Source organism: Prunus mume, linkage group LG7 (assembly GCF_029339155.1).
Source record: "Prunus mume cultivar Tortuosa linkage group LG7, ASM2933915v1, whole genome shotgun sequence".
In the NCBI taxonomy this organism is placed as follows: Eukaryota; Viridiplantae; Streptophyta; class Magnoliopsida; order Rosales; family Rosaceae; genus Prunus; species Prunus mume.
The window spans coordinates 1,880,378-1,902,584 of record NC_142704.1 but is presented as its reverse complement, the minus strand read 5'-3'; the positions used below and the strand labels follow the sequence as shown (position 1 = coordinate 1,902,584).

Below are 22,207 nucleotides of genomic sequence, written 5' to 3'. Positions count from 1 at the left end.
AAATTTGCCCCTGGACCAAACTCAAATTGCACAAAAGGAAAGCACTCAAGCCCAACTAAAAAAATACAAATTTGAAGTTCCAATGGAAAGTGGAAAAATTAGTTAAAACTAAGAAATAAATCTAGAGCTTAATTAATCAAGGGTAGGTGCAAAATGTTTCATTTTTTATGCAAAGAAACAACCTCTCGTATGCTAATGCCATCTTGGTTGCTGTAAACATGGAATTTGCATATTCCAAGCATGCCTTTCCTCTTTGTGCTGCCCTCTTTGGCCCTTCATTCACAGCCAATTCCAATGCTCCCAACAACGACTCCACATTGGGAGAAAACATAAAACCATATTCATCATCCACAACTATAGTACCTTTGATGCTGGGAAACCTTGATGCCATAATTGGCTTCCCGCTCATCATCGCCTCCGTGAGAGTCAGATCGATACCTTGTGGTCTAAGTGTAGGGTTCACAAAAATATCAATCGCGTTATAAAATGCATGTAACTTAGATAGACTCATAGAACCAAGTACTAGAACTCGATTAGACTTCAAACCTTTGTACCTTTGCTCCCATGGTCCGGAACCAAGTACACATTTGAAGGGTACTTAGCTATGAGCTTAGAGAATGCTTCATAAAGTATAGGATGGCCTTTGTCCTTCACTAATCTTCCAACCACTCCAAATATAAAATTACTAGAATTTTGTGGTATGCCAATTCTAGATCTAAACTCGTGGCGTACTTTACTATTTTGACCAAACTCAGCTTCATTTACTCCGTTGACTATCACATGGACTCTTTTGCTTGGTATTTGGTACACATCCCTCAGCATCTCTCCACAACTATCACTTGTAGCAACATGATGTGCATAGTTTTGGAAAAACCTAATCTCATTCAACACCTTTGGAACCGACCCTTGTATGCTTTTGTTGAAAGATGGGGACATAGGCTCCGTGCTAGGGTTTCGTGCCAAGTCTTGGAAGATGTATGAGTGCAAGCTCTCTAGGGCTATGCCATGCCATGACACTGCAAGGTTTGGGAGGCCCCAAGCAAGCCAATGAGGAAGCGCCACGCTTTCAGAGTGAACCACGTCGAATTTTTCACGTTGGTTTTGCTCAAAAAATTGTTCCCATGCCTTGTTGTAACGCCAAATCCCGGGCTTACCCTCGTGGAAATGGATGAACGGTGATGAAGGACTTGGAGGATGATGTCTGATCAGCTCTTGTGGAGAGGTGAATACATGGACTTGGTGGCCGAGGAGGGCAAGGGTTTTGTGTAGAGTGATGGCATGGCGTTCCATGCCACCGGGGACAATGCCAAGAGGCCATTTTTTGGAGAACACATCGATTTTGAGGAGAGGATGGTCTTGATGGTGAAGAAAGGGAAGGTGGTTCCATGAAAATTGAGCGGTACGAAGATCGCCAGACCATGGCTTGGGATGGGTGGGGAAAGTGGTGCAAATGGAAGTGGAGGTGGTGTATGTATGGAGGAGAAAAAGAGCTGGGATGGTGAAGAGGACAATGAGGAAGAGAATGGTGCAAAGTTTTGATGAAGAAGACTTGGGTTTGTTGTAATTGGAGGCCATGAATGGGAAAATGAGGTTAGCTAACCTAGATGGAGATTTGGTTCTGCTCATATACTTTTGAATTTTATAATTTGTATGGGTGCGTAGTGGGGATAAAATTTTATAAAAAAATTTGTTTTAAATTTGTTTGTTTGAAATGCTTTTTTATTTTATATTATATTGAAACGAAAATCGTGGAGTATGTCTTCCAACTAACAACATTAGCAACGTGGTTGCCATTGCTTATTAATGTTGGACAAAAATTTCATGAAAGGCACTGTTGACATCATGAGCAGGCCAAGTTGAGGCTCTCTAATCTCTGTAAATAATAATTAGAACTCAAAAGGCTATCGAGAAAAAAGAGTTTTGGTTTGTAGCTTTTTGTTTTCAAATTGTAAACGAGATTTTTCTTTTATTTTTTAGTAATAATTGTATTCATAAATTAAATACAGAGATGATAAGTTATAAGACCGAGTATAAATACTCACAAATGGATAATACAAAAATGAAAGCACAGTAAATGAGCTTCTTTACAACAAAACATGGTAATGAGTGCATTAGTTAAAAAATGTTGCAATATATGTAGAAGGATGAAATGATATTTCTTCCAACTCTCACCACTCTCTTCGTCTAGTTGTACATCTCTTCATCTATATATATAAAGTAAAAGGTAAAGAATGATGAAACATTCAAAATACCAGAAAATGTCATGGGTTAATTCAAGCGTTAAGAATTGAAATTATTAATTACTATATATCTATATATATAAAGCAAAAGACAAAGAATGGTGAAATATTCAAAATACCATTGGTTAATGCAAACATGAGCATGTGCCAATAAGCTAATATATATATACATAAAGCAAAAGGTAAAGAATAGTGAAACATTCAAAATACTAGAAAATACCCTTGGTTAATTCAAACATTAAGAATTGAAGTTATTAATTAAATGAGGATAATATAGTAAATTCACATTTTTTTATATTAAAAAAATTAAAATTAAAAACAAAATCAGATAATAGGTCCTACTTTTGTGGAATATAACTACCCATGTTATCTTTTTTTAATTTTAAAAATAAAATAAAAAAAGAAAAAGAAAACCAATTGGGGGCTAGTATTTAAGAATTCAATTAAAAAATTAAACAAATAATCGAAACCGATTAAAATTATATAAGATTGAATCGGATCCATCAGTTTAAGCTGGTTGCCTTGGATCTTGAAGGCCCCAAGATTACACTACAGTATATATTCATAATAAAAGAGACATCTTATAGTCAAAGATGACATGTAATTACCCCTTAAATACTCGTTTTTTAGCTTCAAAGTGAAATTAAGCCGATCTTAACACACAATGACTTTTCTTTAAACATCGATTTACTTACCGGCATTCCAGAAAGATGATTACTCAGCAAAAATTATTGCAAAATGAAAATAGAGATCATGATCAATTAATTTATCTTCCTCGTAAGAAACCAGAAAATTAAATTAAATTAAATGATGAGGGGGTGTCTCAACCTTTCTTTGCATAACACGCGTCAATGTGTCCATAAAGCTTTTTTCGCAGGATTCAAACTCCTCCATAAATGTGATTTTTAATGGGTCAGGCTCATATATCCTATATAAATTTATCAGCAAAAGAAATACAACAACCTATTATTTTTTTAAATTAAAAAAAAAAACCAATTAGCGTGTGTGTGTAAGGGGCTAGTTGCATTGAAAGAGAAAACAAAAAACAAAAAAACAAAAAACTTAAGAAAACTGGGAAGAGAAAGAAAAATTCGAGTGCCCAACCCAATCCGCATTGAGCCTCTCCCCTTCCCTATATTTCCCTTTTCTCCATTTTTCACCCCCTCATTCTCTCGCTACAACGACAAAATTGCCAAAATTGAAATTTGGAAAAACTATTGAGTCAAAAATGAAATTTAGCAAAATATGAATAGCCTATCTACTCTAGATCTCTACGCGTGTGCCCAAAAGGAGGCCGGATACAGCCGTACGGTTGCTTAAAATTAGAAAGATACATCACGCACGTGCGACCAACACGCTTTCAAACGCAGGGCAAAACAAACGACTAAATCGGGACCGTTAATTAAAACCCCTGCCACACTCTCAGCCGTCCCATCCCGCTGCGCGTGAAGATTCCCGAACGAATCCTCTCTTCGATGCAAACGGCGAAAATGACCAAACGAGACAAACACAAAAACGACGAAACATACGGCCAAGTTAAAGAAGAAAGAAAAAATCTAACAACGAGAAAACCATTTTCGATGCTTGAAAAAGGGCGTTGCCATTTTCGTAAATTTGACCATTTTTAGGCCCTAATACGTTAAACTTCCCCTCCCATTCTTTTTCACGACCAAGACCACGAAACGCAGCACTTGCTATTAAGAGAGAGAAAGCTCGGAACCACACCCTCTCTCTCTCTCTCTCTCTCTCTCTCACTCTTTACTGTCTATTTATCTTCAAAAAGGTACGCTCTACAAAACCCTAGAAACCTTTCCTGTTTGATACTTTTAGTACTGCGAGGTTTAATTTAATTTTATGCAGGTAGTTATATGTATGCTGTATGCATAGGTTGTGTGTGTATGTGGAGTGGTGTTAATGGGGAAAGGAAGACCTAGGGCTGTGGAGAAGGGAGTGGTAGGTCCAAATTTGAGTGTTTCAGCATCTGGATCATTGAATATACCATCTGCACCTGTATATTATCCTACTGAGGATGAATTTAGAGACCCTTTGGAGTATATATATAAGATCAGGCCAGAGGCTGAGTTATATGGGATTTGTAGGATAGTTCCACCCAAAAACTGGAAACCCCCATTTGCTTTGGATTTGGATTCATTCACATTCCCCACGAAAACGCAAGCCATTCATCAGTTGCAGGTACGGCCTGCTTCGTGTGATTCCAAGACTTTTGAGTTGGAGTACAATAGGTTCTTGGAGGACCATTGTGGGAAGAAGTTGAGGAAGAAGGTGGTTTTTGAAGGGGAGGAGTTGGATTTGTGTAAGTTGTTTAATGCTGTGAAGCGGTATGGAGGGTATGATAAGGTTGTGAAGGGGAAGAAGTGGGGTGAGGTTGCTCGTTTTGTGAGGCCAGCGAGAAAGATTTCGGAGTGTTCGAAGCATGTATTGTGTCAATTGTATCGAGACCATTTACATGATTATGAAAAGTATTATAATAAGCTGAACAAAGAGGTGGTTAGGAGTCGTAAAAGGGGTATGCATGAGGAGAAGAGGAGTGAACAAAATGTTGAATGTTCCAGCTCCAAAAGGAGGCGAACCACTAGTGAGGGTGAGAAAGTTAAGGTCTGTAAGGTAGAGAAGGAGGATGAGGAGCATGATCAGATATGCGAACAATGCAGAAGTGGGTTGCACGGCGAAGTGATGCTTTTGTGTGACAGGTGCAATAAGGGGTGGCACATTCATTGTCTCTCTCCACCATTGAAACAGGTCCCACCTGGGAATTGGTATTGTTTGGATTGCTTGAATTCTGACAAAGATAGTTTTGGTTTTGTGCCTGGTAAGCGTTTTTCACTGGAAGTTTTTAGGCGTGTGGCTAATCGATCGAAGAGGAAATGGTTTGGGTCAGGGTCTGCATCACGGGTTCAAATAGAGAAAAAGTTTTGGGAAATTGTGGAGGGTTCCATTGGTGAGGTTGAAGTTATGTATGGCAGCGACTTGGACACTTCTATTTATGGGAGCGGTTTTCCACGTGGAAATGATCAGAGACCAGATTCAGTTGAGGCCAAGATATGGGATGAATACTGTGGTAGCCCATGGAATCTGAATAACTTGCCCAAGTTGAAAGGGTCAGTGCTTAGAACTGTTCATCATAACATTGCTGGTGTTATGGTGCCTTGGCTGTATGTTGGGATGCTGTTCTCATCTTTTTGTTGGCATTTTGAAGATCATTGTTTTTACTCGATGAATTATTTGCACTGGTATGTATATCTTTGTATCTCATTCCTTTAATTATTATATTTGACTTGAGACAATTTTGGCTTCAGATGCATAATAAATTATCCAAGTAAGTGGCTTATTAGTGGCCGTGAGTTGTAAAGATGTCCACATTATGTGGAGCAAGATGAGATGTCAACAGCTTGTGGTTTGTGTGTGTGTGATTGAGAGAAAGTTATGTGGGGTCACCACATGATATGCAAGAGCTTATAATAAGAAGGAAAAAAGAAGACAAAAGAAGAAGAAAGGGGAAGACGAGTAGACCTTCTTCCCCACACAGAACACAAAAAAGAGAAGAAAAAAAAAAACTCTTGTAGGATATAACCACAGAGAGGACAAGAGACGTTTTTGGGAAACATACATGCAGCACTTACATTTTATGTGCACCTTTGGAAGTAATATTTTAGCTATAATTATTCCCAGTGTAGCATACAATCAACATTAGTGTAGATTCCTTGGTGAAATTGCTATTGCATCAAAGCACTTCTGGCGGACAAAATAACATTTTTTATTTATTACAATTATAATTGTTCTCACCTAGTATTTGCAATATTATAGTTATTTCACAGTTGAAGTATCTATGTATGGTTATGACTTATGTGGCTTTGAGATGTTTGAATACGTTAAGATTTTTGCATAACTCACAACTTTTCTTTAAAAAAATCTGAAAAAAATGGTAGGAAATCTTTTTAGTGTCTCTCCATGATGGATCAGTTTTTTCCTATTCTTCATGACAATCTATTGATGCTTTTATTAAAAAGGTTTCTGGCATGGCATCTTTCAAATTGACATTTCACTTTTAGCAATAAGATATTTTCCCCTTTACTTGAACTGATGGTGGATGATTTCAACTTTAGCTTTATTCAAAATTTGTATTCAGTTCCTTTATTTTGTTCTCAGGGGAGAGCCAAAATGTTGGTACAGCGTCCTGGTAGTGAAGCTAGTGCATTTGAGAAGGTACCTCTTATTACTTGCACTGCTCTCTTATGATTAATGGATAACCATTGTTTCTGTTGGTTCTTCATGTGCCATCAAAATAGTTGTTTCTTTCTGATGCTGAACCATGAACATATTTTGACTTGCTTTCTGTAGGTGATGCGTAACAGTCTTCCTGATCTTTTTGATGCACAACCTGATTTGCTCTTTCAGCTCGTCACCATGTTAAATCCATCTGTTTTGCAAGAGAATGGAGTTCCTGTTTATAGTGTGTTACAGGTTTGAGCATTTTGTATTCTATATCCTCAGTTAATGAAACCTTTTCTCCTTAATTAACAAAAAAATACTACAGAAGTTTAATAAACATTGCTAATCTCAGTTCTTCTCACAGAACGATATGAAGGGGGAAACGATTGAAAACCTTCATGGTCTTCGTGTGGGTAGATATTTCATTTATTAAGAAAGAATATTGCTAGAGATTTCCTTTGTTTTTGTCCTCCCCTTTTTTTCAACGAAGAGTGGTGAGGTCCTATATAGACTTTTGAATTAAGAGCTTGTAAGGTTATTGATTTCTTTGCATTGCTACAGAAGTTACAATTAGGCATTGTGGCTTCAGGTTGTATGAACCAAAATATAATATCCCTGCCAATTTTGGCAATCTTTAAGTATGGGCAAAACAGTATTGACAGTTCTCCTTTCAACTTTAATTATATAGATATGTATTTTAAATTGTTCATTGTATTTTTAGTAACTGTTGATGATTTAATGTTTTCCATCCTGATATGGTAATATTCGTACTTGCTCTCTGCTAGGAGCCTGGCAATTTTGTCATCACCTTCCCCAGATCTTACCATGGAGGTTTTAATCTTGGTATGCCAGATAGTGATCAGTTGACATAGTGTGCAGTTAATTTAATATGCAGGAATAACCCTTTGGCTTTGGCTTTTTCAGGTTTGAATTGTGCAGAAGCTGTCAATTTTGCTCCTGCAGACTGGCTACCTCATGGTGGGTTTGGAGCAGGGCTGTATCAGCTTTATCGCAAAACTGCTGTTCTGTCTCATGAGGAGCTTGTTTGCGTGGTAGCCAAGGTTATTTGTTATCTGACAAGAAAATTTGCTTTTAGGTTCATGTAGAATTCAAATGATACTTGCTAAGAGTAAAAGGAATTGAAGATCCAATGTTTCTCTATACCCATGCAAACAACAAAGCCTGAAACTAGTGTGTCAAAATCCATTGTTCAATTAATATTACCAATATTTCCTTGATGTTTTTTGCCTTTATTTCTAGAAACAACAGCCTTTGGGGCCAGTGTGATTCAGTTTACGATGCTCTCAGATCTGTGTCAATACAAATATACTTTTCCATGTTCAGTTGTACAACTTTCTATAACATAGCAATAAATAATACAAGATCTGTTTGCTTGCCGATGAAATTTGTGACTGAAATTTGTGTCAATACAGATATACTTTTCCATGTTTTAACTTTATATTATATAACGTAGCAATAAATATTACAAGATGAATGCAAGGTCTGTTTGCTTGCCGATAAAATTTGTGACCAAGAACACCTTTATTTTAGATCTATTGGTATATCATTGTATGTTAAAATTTTAAATTTGATGCTATCACAGGCTATAGTGTGTAGGTTGATGTTAATCTTCAGAAAGAACTCATAAAAGTTTGCAGACCTTTGCAGCTATAATATTTTGGAGTATCCCTTGGGTACGAAGCCGTAATAATGTGTTTTGAAGGCATAATAATGTTTGTTAGATAGTCCATGGGATACCTTAGCCTACATTTTCAATGTACTTTGATAGAAAGCATTTTTGTGTTTTATTATCAAATGGTTTTATTTTCCGCTTGAAATTCTTTTCTTATGTGGCTTTCAGTCATAGAAATGCTGCAGAGTAGTTGCCTTTTGTCATCATTGTACAAATTTGCTATTAATTGCTTGCTTGCCTCCCTTTTAAATTCAATGCTCCAGTCACCTAAGTGACTCAGACGTTTCATGCACTTAATCTTGTTTTTGGTTTATGCACTTGGGTACGAAGCCGTAATAATGTGTTTTGAAGGCATAGTGACTGGGATACCTTAGCCTACATTTTCAATGTACTTTGATAGAAAGCATGACAGGTTTTATTTTCCGCTTGAAATTCTTTTCTTATGTGGCTTTCAGAGAAATGCTGCAGAGTAACACAAATTTGCTTGCTTGTTGCCTCCCTTTTATTCAATGCTTGACTCAGACGTTTCAGAAAGAGAGTGACTTGACAGCAGAGAACACCTTATTTGAAGAAAGAATTGACAGCAAAGGAAAAAACCTGGAGGGAGCGCCTTTGGAGAAAGGGGATCATTAAATCATCTCCTATGCCCTCTAGGAAATGCCCTGAATATGTTGGTACCGAAGAGGTATTTCCCATAATGCAATCAGACCTAGTTGTTGGGCATAGCATGGTGAAAATTTGGTAATCTTCATATGATAATGATATTTCCTGCTGTTTTTGTAGGATCCTACGTGCATTATATGCAAACAATATCTTTATCTTTCTGCTGTTGTTTGTCGTTGTAGGCCATCCGCATTTGTATGTCTGGAGGTATGCGATTCTCAGACACTGTTTAGAATTAATTTATGTAAATACAGTGTGGCCATAAGTTGTGTTCATAATCCATGCATATAAACCTTGCATGGGATCTTACTTTAAGAAAAGTTGGAATGGATAAAAGTAAGAGCATGTCTGTACAATAGTTTTAAGTTGATTGGGATGATGAAATGACAGATCAACAAAGATTACTCTTCAATTTTCAGTAACACTGTGTTTGGTAAGAAGGATGAAGAGGATTCATCATGAGGAAGGGATAAAGGAAGGAAAGCAAAGATACATAATTTCCATTCTCTTGTTTAGCGGAAAGGAATGAAATAATAAAAATATAATTTTACAATATACCCTCGTTTAAATTGGTGGATTGAGGACAAGAGGGTAAAACCAAAAAATTTTCCCCCTCTCTCCCTTCCCCTATGCGCCCATAATTGGACTGCCGAGTTTGGTGGGCCCAGAGGGGCAGTTCATCCCCTCACTTTTCCATCTATTGTCCTTTTTACCAAACCAATTGCAAAGGGTTTTCTTTTTGGAACTTTGATTAACTTTAAATAAAGTATAATATAATATGAATAATGCTACTCTTACCGCATTTGTATACCACATCTTTATACCATCTTATGTGGCAGCTGAGGTGGACAGCCACATCAATTAAAATTATTTGATATTTTCTTTTATTTTATGATTTATTCAAGTATTTGTTTTTCTAATTGCCTTAATTAAAATACACTTCATTAATTTAATTGATGTGACATATAATATGGATATGCCACATCATGTGGTATAGAAATGTGGGATAAAAATGTGGTAAGTGTAGCATTACTCATATAATATTATACATGCTTGTGGTTCTTTAATCTTTTAACATCCAAACAAAGATGTTGATGATATTTGTAACTAGATTTCCTCATTTCCTGGGGGTATTGGGTCCAACTGTTTTCTGTACCTCATTATATGTTTTACAGTTGATATCCATTATCTGCTCTTAGAACCTGCTGTTGATGATCATGTTTTCTTGTCCTTTTTAAGAATTCTCTTTTAGTGCTTGCTAAATTATTATGATTATTATGAAAATCAAGTTATGAACATGGTTGGAAGTCTCTCTAAACTTGGTCTTTCCTTTTTGCAAGCTTGGTGCTATTCATGTGCTTTCTTCTCAATTGACTGAACGTACTTGCCTTTTATGCAGCATTGGGAACACCTTTGTGAATGCAAATCCAGAAGACTTCGTCTTCTATATCGTCATACACTGGGAGAGTTGCATGACTTGGTGCTTGCAATGGATAAACATTGTTTCGAGGAGACAACAGAAAGTAGGACTTTAAGAAGGCAAATCTCATGCCCTGATGAACCGACTGCTTTGAAAAAAAAGGTTGACTTCTTTATCTCCACTAATCAATAATGTTCTGCTAATAGTTTATGATATCCTTTTGGTTTTTAATTTTAATCTATGTTTTTTCCTGAGCAAGTTCAGTATGATTGTTTTTATTCAACAAATGTGGTGCCCATGTTTTTGTATGTGGATTTTTTAGACTGCAATTTAGTCTTCTGAGACCATGTAATGCATGTAGGTCAAAGGGGGCCATGCTACTTTTTCTCAACTAGCAGAAAAATGGCTTTTGCGCTCATGTAAGATTTCTCAGAGTCCGTTTTCGAGAGATGAGTATGTTTCTGTATTAAAGGAGGCTGAACAATTTCTTTGGGCTGGTTCTGAGATGAATCCTGTGAGTGTTTAACTGATTTTTTCTTCTGTTACTTTTGAATCTTCACCTAGCAGAATGATGCTTATCTCCTTTTACTTCGGAATATAGGTGCGGGAAATGGCAAAAAAATTGATTCGATCTCAGAAATGGGCTGAAGGTGTAAGAGATTGTCTATCTAAAATTGAAACTTGGTCATCTCATTGTGGCAACGGTATAGAGAGAGCTCATTTGGAATATATAAATGAGTTGCTGAGTTTTGATGCGGTGCCCAGTTACGAGCCTGGTCATCTTAATTTGAAGGTTACAGTTTTGTGAGTGGTTGTAATTGTTATAATGTGCTTATCCTTGGCCTGCCAATTAAGACTCTTACCAGGGGTGTGATTATTTATACAGAATTATGCTGAACAGGCAAGGGGGTTGATACAGGACATTGAGTCTGCTATGTCATCGTGCCCAAAGGTATTTCTATTGCTTGCTCTATTCTCTGAATATTTCATTTAACAGTATTTTAAAGATTAAGTTTTTTTTTTTTTGGTCGAACCTGGACGTGAAGAAATTGTGCAGAGTCTGGTGTCTTCTGTACAGTGACAGCACTATTCAATTATATTATGATATCTCATTTACTTATTTATAATTGATAAGAGTTTGTTGTTTACAATTGTCACTCCAGATATCTGAGTTGGAATTGCTGTACTCCAGAGCCTGTGAGTTTCCAATATATGTGAAGGAAAGTGAAAACTTACTACAAAGAATTTCATCAGCAAAGGTAGCTTACTTTATTCAGACTCCAATTATAGTAAAGCCTGCCTGATATGCTTTTGCGTATCATGACTTCACAATAATATAGCTGCTATAAAGTATTTTTAGTAGATTTTCTCTGTTATATGGAAAACTATTTATAGTCTGGCTTCATTATTGTGGCAGGTCTTGATGGAAGGCATAAGAAATTGCATCTCAGAAAAACGTCCTGCTGCAATTGACATTGATGTTGTTTACAAGTTGAAATTGGAGGTAATGATGACTATTACATGCAGTTTTTTTATATTTATATATATTATGTTTCATTTTAATTACTTATTGGACATTTGAAGTTATTTTTATTATTTTAGAATTTAGATTGCGATCGCATAATGTCTTTGGTGGTTGGGATAATAAATTTGATTCTAATAAACAGAGTTCGGAGCTCCAAGTTCAACTCCCAGATATAGAAAAGCTTTTGGATCTATTAGGGAAGGCTGAATCATGTCGTGCGCGATGTGGTGAAATTTTGAAGGATCATATTAGCCTTAAGGTTAGCCATATGGTTAATAGGTTACTCCAATCATTTGTGTGATATTCAAGTACTTGTACTTATGGAGATAGGGTTTCTGCAGGACGTTGAGGTGCTTCTTCAAGAGCTGGATGGTTTTACTGTTAACATACCAGAGCTGAAGCTTCTGAGTCAGTACCACACTGATGCAGTTTCTTGGATTTCTCGTTTTGATGCTGTTCTTGGGAGCAGTCATGAAAGGGAGGATCAAAATAATGCAGTTGATGAGCTAATGCTTATTCTAAAAGATGGAGCATCTTTGAGAATTAAAGGTTCTGGCATATATTAACTTTTTTCAGTAGGGATATAAGGAAATAGATTTCTATTATTTCTGACATTACGTTTGTTTTTATCAGTTGATCAGTTGTCTTTAGTAGAGTGTGAGTTGAAGAAGGCTCGGTGCAGGGAAAAGGCGCTGAGGGTAAGTTACTATTAGTGTGTCTTTCATCTCCCTCGCTAACCCCTCCTTCCCCCCTGATTTTTTTTTTCACTTCTTTTTGTGTTTTTTGTGCCTGAACTTCAAATTAGACACTCAAATTACATAATTTACATGAAATATATGCAGATGCGAGATACTAAATTGTCTCTGGACTTCATTCAAGAAGTGATAATGGAGGCAACAGTGTATGCTTCTTTACCTTGATGCCTTTTACAAGTTGGAGACTAAATGCAGTGGATTGTATAATACCTATGTTCTTGGTGTTTCTATTTCAGGTTACATATTGAGGGAGAGAAGTTATTCGTTGATATGTCGAAAGTACTGGGTGCTGCCTTGCAATGGGAGGAAAGAGCAAAATATATTCTTGCACATGAGGCCCATATATCTGACTTTGAGGATGTTATTAGGTCCTTTACATGCTCTACATGTCCTTTTTTAGCATATTGGGGTTTGTGGATAAGTTCATTTTTTGTTTCTAACTATCAAGTTTGAATGTTGTAGGAGTTCGGAACACATTTATGTGAATTTACCTTCTCTCCTTGATGTCAAGGATACACTATCAAAAGCTATGGCCTGGTTGAGGAGCACAGAGCCATTTTTGGTGACTTGTTCTCCTTTGGTACCTGCTTCAAGTTCTTTGCTGAATGTTGACACCTTGAAGGTTCTTGACGTCTCCTGTATGTTTTCTTTGCTAAAGATCAATAGACCCAGAGGTGACAATATGCTTTGATGTTGCAGGAATTAGTTTCAGAGTCAAAGTGTATAAATGTATCCTTGAAAGAAAAAATGATGCTTGAGACTGTTCTAATGAACTGTGAGGAATGGAAGCATGGTGCTTGCTCTCTACTGCAAGATATAAGCTGCCTATTCGATATGAGGATCAGTGGTGATGGAATAAGAGATGGTCTTATTTCCAAGATTGAAAGTCTAGTTAAAAGAATAGAATCCATGGAGAACACTGGTTTATCTCTTGCTTTTGACTTTGACGAGCTTGCAAAACTTAAGGATGTGTGTTCTATGCTGCAATGGTGTAAGAAGGCACTTTCTTTCTGCTTGGGTGCTCCTTCTTTTGAGGTGATACTTTTAAATCCAGCAATAACCAAGTTTTATGTCATGACTGTGCTCAACTTTGCATGAGTTCTCTATATCTTACCTACCTGATTTAAGTTAATATGATGCTTAACTTTTAGTTGTGGCTTGGAGAACCACTTTTCCCATACATTTCTTACCGAACTCAACTTAAGACTGCTGGAAGAGTTCTCACCAGACTCATTATTATTCCCCACTTCCATGCTCACTACTAAACATTAGCCATCTTCGAAGTGCTTGAAATTCATAATCCTTTTGGTCTCAAAATTTTTGCCATGTAGAGTATCTAAAAATGTAATTGGTTTTGAGCTTGAGGTTTTGTATTCAGTTTCCTGTCTTTCTCTTTTTTTCTCGCATCTCTTTATGGTTTTTCTTCTTAAAAACGGGAGATAACCAAATGTCCCCTAAATGAATGACTCTCCAAGTCCCAACCAACACAATCAAGTGATCAACTATACTTTTAGTACCAAGGCAATTAAAATGAACATAATTACAAGACACAAGTTGCTAAGCAAGAGTAAATACATATTGTGTTAACCAACTTCAAAAAAATAAAAAATAAAAAATAAAAATCCATGATTCTAATGCCACCTTGGTACTTATGGTGGAATGACATGGGTGGCAGTAGGTTTGAAGTTTTTATTTTTATTTTTCCCCTGGTGTGCCGTGTTTTAATTGTATAATCAAATTTTATTTTTCTTTCTTCTTTATGTCAAAGTTTACAGAGACTTGTCATTTTCCTTGTAGGATGTGGATAGTTTGATGAATGGTGTAGAAAATTCATGTGGTACATATGCCTCCAGTGCACTGTGGTGCTCATTGGTTGAAGGGGTCAAATGGCTTAAGCATGCTACAAAGGTTATTTCTGCATCATGCAATTTTGGAAGATGCAAGTTAAGTGAAGCTGAAGAAGTTCTTTCTAATTCTCAGGTGCTATTCTTAGTTCTTTTGGTTGTCTTTTCATATTTATATTCTTATATATTCAGTTGAACTCAATACATTGATACTTTGGTACTTGTCCAAGTCTTACTAAACTATATCATCTTCTGTTGCAGAGTCTTAGTGTTTCCTTCCCTTTGATGTTTGGTCAAGTTGAAAGTGCCATTCAGAAACACAAGTGAGGCTGCAGTTTGTTTGATATAATTGTTTGGCTACTTCATTGTTTGCTTATTTTCAAAACTTGTTTCATATTTATTTGGTAACATTTTATTGGTTCTACTAAAGACTGATAGAAATAACTAGTTCAGTTTTGCTTTTAGTGGTTCAATATGTATTTGATTTGTTGACCTTATGTCTTAAGCAATGTTGTGATGTTTAATTATCAAGTTGAGGGAAAGAGAACATTTGGAATTAATTGGTTCTCAAAACTTATATTCTAGGACTTCAGAGTTCTGCTTGAGTCAGTGGCGTGTTGTCTGGTCATATCATATTATGATCTCTTTAGGTGAAGTGCTTGCTTTTACTTTTAGTCCATTTGATCAGTATGGGGGAAACATAAACCATTGAACTCAGCAATAAGCATGTAAGAGTCTGGGGGTTGAAAAAAACTTAACTTTTGGTTATAAGTTTCTCAATGTGGGGGTTAAAAATACATAATTTTTTACATTTTAAAGACCTTTCTCTTTCATCACCATGAAGATTTATTGCAAATCATTTGACTGTATTGTAGGTATTGGCTTGAGCAAGTGCATCAACTTTTCAGTTTAAGGCCGGGGGAACGATCTTGGTCACTAATGTTACAGCTAAAGGTATGATGTCAATTCGTTTGCTTGTACATTCTTTAGTGCTACAGAAATCACTAAGTTTGACATTGTTCTCTTTATGATTAGCCCTCCTACGCATGCACTGCATGTGCAGAGATGACTCTTAACTTTTAGGTTATTTTGAATTAGTTGGTGGGTGATTATTATATAGGGTGTTTACTTTAGATTAGACTCTTGCTAGTTACTGGGTAGGTAGTTGCATCTTGCAGTTCTGCATTTATGTTTTTTTTAAAAAAAAAAAAATGCAACTGTGAATAAATGTCGTGATTTGTATGTATAATGTTCTCAGCATATTTGATGATTGATTATAAATGGTGACTTCTATGATTGTTGAAGTCTACAACACTTTGGCTTGGCAAACCTTGCAGAGCTTTTGGCTGCTTTTTCTTCTTGTATTATTGATTGATAATTGCACTCAATTATGTAATTGGCATAACTTCTTTACCAACATGCCTAATATGATTCAATCACATTCAGGAACTTGGAGTTTCTGTTGCTTTCAGTTGCACAGAACTAGATTTGATCATATCTGAAGTTGGAAGGGTTGAGAGTTGGAAACGACAGTGCATGGATATTGTCAAGAGTCTAATTGAAGATGAGGATTCATTGCTTGGTGCTCTAGAAAAGGTTTCAAACTAAAACTCTTTGGAAATATGTTACATCTCATTGCAATGTTTTCCTTCTAGCACCATCTCAGATACTTTGAAATCTTTTCTATTAATTCACAGATAAGTCAGACTCTAGATAGATCTATGCACATATATGATAAGCCGCATGGCTTGAAAGAGAGTGGTTATTATGCGTGCTGCTCCAGTGGTTCTCTGGATCAGGAATTTCTTACTTGTTCTTCGTGCAAGGACTGGTAAGGTATTTATTGCTATTTCAAAGTTTTGCAGTTCCTTCACCTTTAAATGTTGTTATTAGTACTTTATTGTTTTCAGTGGGTTGATATCTCAATCTCAATTTTGCGCATCAATCTTTATTAGTACTTTATTATTAGTACTTTGTTGTTTTCCTGTGAAGAATTTCAAGCAAGAAACACAATTCCTGTACATTCTTTCCCCTCTCTGTTATAAGTTTTAACTCGAAATATTTCATATGAGCAGCTACCATGGGCGGTGTCTAGGAACTTCCATAGTAGATGCAAAACATGCAAAGTATGTATGCCCTTGTTGCCAATATCTGGAATGTGGAACAACTTCTCAAAATGGAGGCAGTCTGGTATGTATTAAGTTGTTTTGTGTTTTTTTGTAAGGAAGCTTGTATCAGTAATATCTTTAATAAGATTCTTTTTACATTATAGAAATTTGGAGGGATGCGTCCAGAACTGCAAAAAATTATTGAACATCTATCCGGTGAAGAAGATTTCTGTGTTTGGTAATTACGTGTGCTATACTTGCTCTTCTTGAAGTAACTCTTGTTTAGTAATGCATTGATCTTCAAGTTTTGGGATTTATTATGATTTGTATTTACAGTATTGAAGAAAGAGAGGTACTGAAAGAAGTCATGAAGAAAGCTCTGGCATGCAAATCCCGCTTGAAAGAAATAGTGGATTTTGCATTAGCTTATTCTGATAAAGATCTGAGTGTCATCTTTGGAAAACTAAGCACAGCTTTAAAGGTATCTTAAGGAGCATTTTGTTGTAGTATTGAATTCTTTTCTTAGTATGATGAACCCTCACCTCCTCTTCCAAATGGGTTTTGCAATATTTTATAATACAAGTATAGCTGCATATCTTTTAAAGGATTCGAAAGTAGCCAATCTTAGTATAGTCATGAGATGGGAATAACCATGATGTAGGCAGAAGTTGGCATGTCTTCATCATTGAAATTGTTTTTGTTATACAGGCCAGAGAAATGGAAGGTGTACATGATCATGAAGGCGATTGCAACCTTATGTTGGTGTTATCAAGATACTCATGGAAAGTCAAAGTCAATAAGTCACTGGACGGTTCACAAAAGCCCACCATCCAACAGATTCAGCAGCATTTAAAAGAGGTATGTGCTGCTGGTATTAGTTGAATTTAAAGTGCATTCTATGGTCTCAAGATGGATTTTTTGTACAACAATTTCTCAGTCCATTCTGATAAATTCTTTAATCTAAATGGTGGTATCGTAAAAACATGTTCCAACTATTGGTTATTAGATCAAGTGTTTCTGTACTTATGTAAAATACTGAATACCAAGAAATGGCTACAGAGTTTCATTTGCTTTTATAAACTAAAGAAGAAAAAGAAAAAGCTCGAAAATGTTTTGGTGCGAGTTCACTCTTGATTTTCCTGCAAGAGCAACCTTTATCAAGGAAAGGCACTTTAGTGGGAAAGAATAACCTCTATTTTATGCTTTAGTTTGTGTTAATGCATTATGCATCTCTTGATTTAGTGTGCTCAAGATGTTGCATATGGTTTGCTTTATGTAGGGAGCTGCCTTGAATATTCCACCTGGAGATTACTATAGGCAGAAACTTACAGAAGTGAAGTGTATTGGCTTGCAGTGGGCAGATAATGCTAAGAAGGTTCAGAGAATTGATAATATGATCTCTCACTCTCTCTCTATGCCCTTTCTATTACTTGACATAATTTTTCTGTGCACAGGTAGCTGCAGATTCTGGGGCTCTGCCACTGGGTAAAGTTTTTGAACTTGTTTTGGAGGGTGAAAACTTGCCTGTTCGTATGGAGAAGGAACTTAAGGTAACACAATCGGTCCTTATCTTAGTTGGGTGCCTTGGTCTTTTGTTAACCTTTTGTGCTTTGGTCTCTGACCCCCCAGAAAAACAATTGTGCATACTTGTGCAGTTATTGAAAACTCGGAGTATGCTTTATTGCATATGTCGAAAGCCGTATGATCAGCGGGCGACGCCGATGATTGCATGTGACCAATGTGATGAGTGGTATCACTTTGATTGCCTTAAATTACGTTCTGCACCAGAGGTTTACATTTGCCCTGCATGTGAGCCTCGAGCACAAGAGACTGAAGTGTTCTCTACAGCGTCGGGGGTGGATCATGAGAGGTCAGTTTGGTCCCTATAAAATATATTTCATCCTATTTCGATTACTGCTGTGCCTTTTTTCAGTAACTTGGTTTCCCAAAATGCTTTGGCAGATGTACTGATGCCAAATTTGTAGAGCCTAAAACGCCTTCGCCTAGGCACACGAAGTGCAGGACGAACCTAAAGAAAGTAGAGTCTGATCTAAACCAAAAGATGTGTGCAATTACAGATCCCAACAATCTTTTTAGGTGTTCTAGTGGGATAGAGTGTTTATGGTGGCGAAATCGGAAACCGTTCAGAAGGGCGGCCAAAAGACGTGCCGAGCTTGAAAGTCTCTCTCTATTTTCTCATTTGCAACAATAAAAACATGAAAAATTGATTGTTAGCAATCATTTAATTTATTCAATTGATTCTTATTGCTTCAGCCCAAGTAGATAGCCCTAATTTTTAATTTTTAATTTTGGACAGATGGTAGCCCTAATTTCTTAAGCTATAATGATTGGTAAAATTTTCTTTTGCCATCCTTTTGCAGCGTTTGGAATTCTGATAATTTTTGACTGCAATAATGAGCTTTTGATCAGCCATGGAGTCGTCTTATAACTTATTTTCCTTCTGAAATATAAAATGCAACTTTGGGTTGCATGGAGTAATGATACAGGATGATATGTTGGCGTAAGTTGAACTTGTTTTTACTTCATACTTCATAACATACAAAAAAAGAGAGCATAAAACGATTATGTATTATTTTGTAAGCAGAAAAGCAAACTACTGAACTTGATTTTAAATGATTTTCCCAAAAAGAAAGGCAACTTGATTTTTCAATTTCCTCTAAAATAAATACTATATTTTTATCAAAATCAAAACATACACTTGGCGTCCCTATTATGAAATTTGCCAAATCATGCATTATTTAGTCAATTTATTGAAAACATTGTTTTCGTCTATTTTTTCGATCATTCATAACTCAAATGTCTCAAAACATTGTATTCGTCTATTTTTTCGATCCATGGATAACTCAAATGTCTCAATTTGATGAACGATCGATCAATAAGATTATGTCCGTCTATCTTTTTTTGGATAGGATTCTAGTAGTGCAAATAAGTTTGATTGTAAATTCGTAGGGGATGATTACATGATACTTTTTGGAGTCTCGATAAAAATTTGCTACTTTGTTGATGGGTTGGGCTAGGATACAGATTATAAGTTCAGCCTTACGGCCCAATCTCTCTTTCGGTTCCGGTCCGACTCATACCCATTTTGTCTGCTCTTTTTGACGAGTCTGTGAGTGAGCAGAGGCTGCCACTTAATCAGTCGACCAACCAACTGTTCGACGAAATGCTTCAATGAAATATCATATTTTGACGAAGCCGCATACGATTAGATGAGGTACGTAAAGCCTTTGAGCTTGTTCCAAGACTTGGTTAGGGGCAATGCTCTCGAACGTGGGCGTTTGCTTGGTTTGGACGTCGGCGACAAGTACGTCGGCGTAGCTGTTTCAGACATTCATAACAAGATTGCTTCACCTTTAAGGTATTCAATTGAATTCTTCTTTTACATGCTCAGTCTTCAAATTATGATTCGGGACTAAAATCGAGTGTGTTAATATTCGATGCTCCGCAGCGTTCTGCTTCGGAAGAAATCTACACTTGATATGATGGCCGATGATTTTCAGAGTTTGGTAAGTTTCTTGTTCATTTTCTGAAGTTTTGTTTTTTTAATATTTATTTTAGCAATGTTCTTTGAAGGTGCCTAAAACAATTATTGGGTTAAGCTTAAAAGAAACAATTATTTCTTTTTTCTTCTTCTGGGGATTCAATATTAATTCACGGATTGAAATTGAATATTGATTGTGAGGGTTTGACAATTGAAGTAACAGTGGCAACTGCTTCTCATAATCATGACCATTTGTTTATTTGATTTTGCATCTGGCAATGTGGTCTTGGTTATGATACGGCTCATACTAGGTGTTAAAAGGCTTTTGATTTTGTCAAAGACACCTATATACTTCAGCCATGGCATTATCCCCCATACTTCCTCATTCCTAAGGCCAATTGGCCGAATGCCTTCCGTTGCTTTCCTCTGTCTGGGTCTTGCCATATATGAATGAAGACATCATCATATTATAATGCATTTTCAAAATTATTGAAGTTATTTTCAGAGCGAAGTCTAGGAATTTTCCTCTGCATCATTGCAGCATAAAAAATGTCGATATGTATTTCTTCATTTTTCATCATTGGTTCTTAGAGTTGTGATTCTCCCGGCCCTACCCAAGTGTTCAATTATCCTTAGATTACAAGCGGCATAGCACCGAGCCTGTATACATTTCAAATGATACATGATAGTACCTCAATGATGTAAACTGCTTTCTACACTTTGATCCTTCATTTCCGAGTCAGAGTCATAATTGCTTTGTTTTTATGTGCAGATCTCTGAACTTTCTCTGGAGGGCTTCATTGTTGGATACCCTTTCGATAGACAGAGACGCAGTCCTGATGTGTGTATCTTAACCTGAGTTGTCTATATGGACTCTCATCTTCTTTCTGATAATGATTTGCTCTTCTTTGTTTAGGCTGTCCAAGTGAATCTTTTCATTGATGACCTCTCTGCGACAAGAAAACTTGAAGGCTTAAAATATACGTATTGGGATGAGGGCTTTACATCAAAGGTTAGTGCAGATAGGCTTGGAAAATTATCGAGTCTGGTAATATGATGATTCTGACATATGTGTAGCAGAAGATGTAATCACATGCTGATGTTATTAGTTCATCAGTATGGACCTTCGACTAACTTGGATGTGTCTAAGGTTTATTTGGTATCCATTAAGTTTTGTAATTTTTCTGTTTCAAATGTTAAAGTTCTTGCTTTTACTTTGAGTGCCAGGAGAAAGCCAGTTTACTCAAGAGTTAGAATGACATCAAATTGAACTTAAATTTCTAGTGTGTAGGCTATTATTACTTTCACATATGTTTCCATTATTTTGTCAGTGATCTTGAATCTTAAATTTTATTTTACTGCACACAGAATGTGGAATTACTCTTAAGGCCTTTGAATTTGCATCCAGTTACGTCCAAGACAATTATTGACAAGTTTGCTGCTGTTGGTATACTCCAGGTAATGGTGTATTTTTTTTTTTTTTTTTTTTGTGTGTTACATAGCATTCAATAATACGCTCTAGGTCATGCTAGATAAAAATGATAAAAATGATTTGTTTTTGGTTGTTTCAGTAGACAATACTGAAGAACATTTAAGAAATTATTAACTATTCTCAATCAGTTTTCTAAGTCTGGGACGCTGGCATTAATTTATGTTTTCTCATTTGTCAGGGGTACCTGGATTATGTTAATAGGAAGCAGAAGTCTGTAACCGCTCAGGACTTTGGTAAACTTTCTTACTTGTTCATGACAGTGATTTTATTGTGACTGCACTGAAAAAAATTGAATTTGTGAGGTCCTAAAATCACCAGTCTTGCAGGAAAGCAAACTCAGGTCTTAACTGAACATTTGAAGCTCTGATCAAACTTCTTGTGAATGAATTATTTGGTGAAGATAATGGCGGTCTTGGGCGATGACACCAGTTTTGTCCTTTCGGACTTTGTATTTACAACACTTTCTGTTAATGAATACAAAGGAACCTGAATTGTGTACATTGGTGTACCAGATCTTGTATTTTACATTTTAGGTTCTTCTCATACCTCACAATTTAAAATCTCTGTGACTTTGTAGGAGACCAGCATTTGATGTGTGGATCGTTTCTTCGTGAATTGAAAATGAATTTATGTGCACCTGTGTGCTTAGCTTTTTTTTATCTTCTTCTTTAACTTTGGAGGAACAAATTGTGGAAACACACATGCTTTATTTCAAGAGACAATATATTCCCCACA

At 36.3% G+C, this 22,207-nt stretch overlaps 2 protein-coding genes and 1 pseudogene across 3 annotated transcripts; 2 read left to right on the top strand and 1 right to left on the bottom strand.

The window, feature by feature from the left end:
- Positions 1-136: 136 nt before the first annotated feature.
- Positions 137-1,575, bottom strand: LOC103337497 (uncharacterized; annotated as a pseudogene).
- Positions 1,576-3,886: 2,311 nt separating this feature from the next.
- Positions 3,887-18,757, top strand: LOC103337463 (transcription factor jumonji (jmjC) domain-containing protein). The gene is given in 35 exon segments (XM_089055811.1): positions 3,887-4,023; positions 4,101-5,491; positions 6,408-6,430; positions 6,433-6,464; positions 6,600-6,722; positions 7,256-7,313; positions 7,395-7,531; positions 8,699-8,848; positions 8,947-9,033; positions 10,226-10,408; positions 10,608-10,760; positions 10,848-11,039; positions 11,133-11,198; positions 11,410-11,505; positions 11,664-11,750; positions 11,914-12,030; positions 12,113-12,320; positions 12,405-12,469; positions 12,614-12,672; positions 12,763-12,894; positions 12,989-13,148; positions 13,226-13,561; positions 14,324-14,506; positions 14,632-14,693; positions 15,246-15,324; positions 15,817-15,966; positions 16,068-16,201; positions 16,446-16,560; positions 16,643-16,716; positions 16,815-16,959; positions 17,187-17,336; positions 17,758-17,853; positions 17,933-18,028; positions 18,134-18,348; positions 18,441-18,757. Coding segments are annotated over 34 exon segments (5,550 nt in total). The 5' UTR covers positions 3,887-4,023; positions 4,101-4,154; the 3' UTR covers positions 18,691-18,757.
- Positions 18,758-19,561: 804 nt separating this feature from the next.
- LOC103337465 (Polynucleotidyl transferase, ribonuclease H-like superfamily protein) lies at positions 19,562-22,131 on the top strand. Of its 2 annotated transcripts, none has more exons than XM_008240627.3 (7): positions 19,562-19,857; positions 19,948-20,005; positions 20,753-20,821; positions 20,897-20,992; positions 21,349-21,438; positions 21,651-21,705; positions 21,791-22,059. In XM_008240627.3, the coding sequence occupies exons 1-7, from the start codon at positions 19,709-19,711 to the stop codon at positions 21,817-21,819; spliced, it is 546 nt and encodes a 181-aa protein (XP_008238849.2). In that variant the 5' UTR covers positions 19,562-19,708; the 3' UTR covers positions 21,820-22,059. The 2 variants fall into 2 exon arrangements, with proteins under 2 accessions (XP_008238849.2, XP_008238848.2); XM_008240626.3 differs by having other exon boundaries at positions 19,565-19,857; positions 21,799-22,131.
- The last annotated feature ends 76 nt before the right edge of the window (positions 22,132-22,207 follow it).

Bases quoted from the DNA above. Each gene is read 5' to 3' on its own strand.
- LOC103337465 (XM_008240626.3), top strand. From the start codon at position 19,709: ATGAGGTACGTAAAGCCTTTGAGCTTGTTCCAAGACTTGGTTAGGGGC. The intron at 19,858-19,947 runs GTATTCAATTGA...GATGCTCCGCAG, and splicing joins AAGATTGCTTCACCTTTAAG to CGTTCTGCTTCGGAAGAAAT. The intron at 20,822-20,896 runs GTGTGTATCTTA...TTCTTTGTTTAG, and splicing joins GACAGAGACGCAGTCCTGAT to GCTGTCCAAGTGAATCTTTT.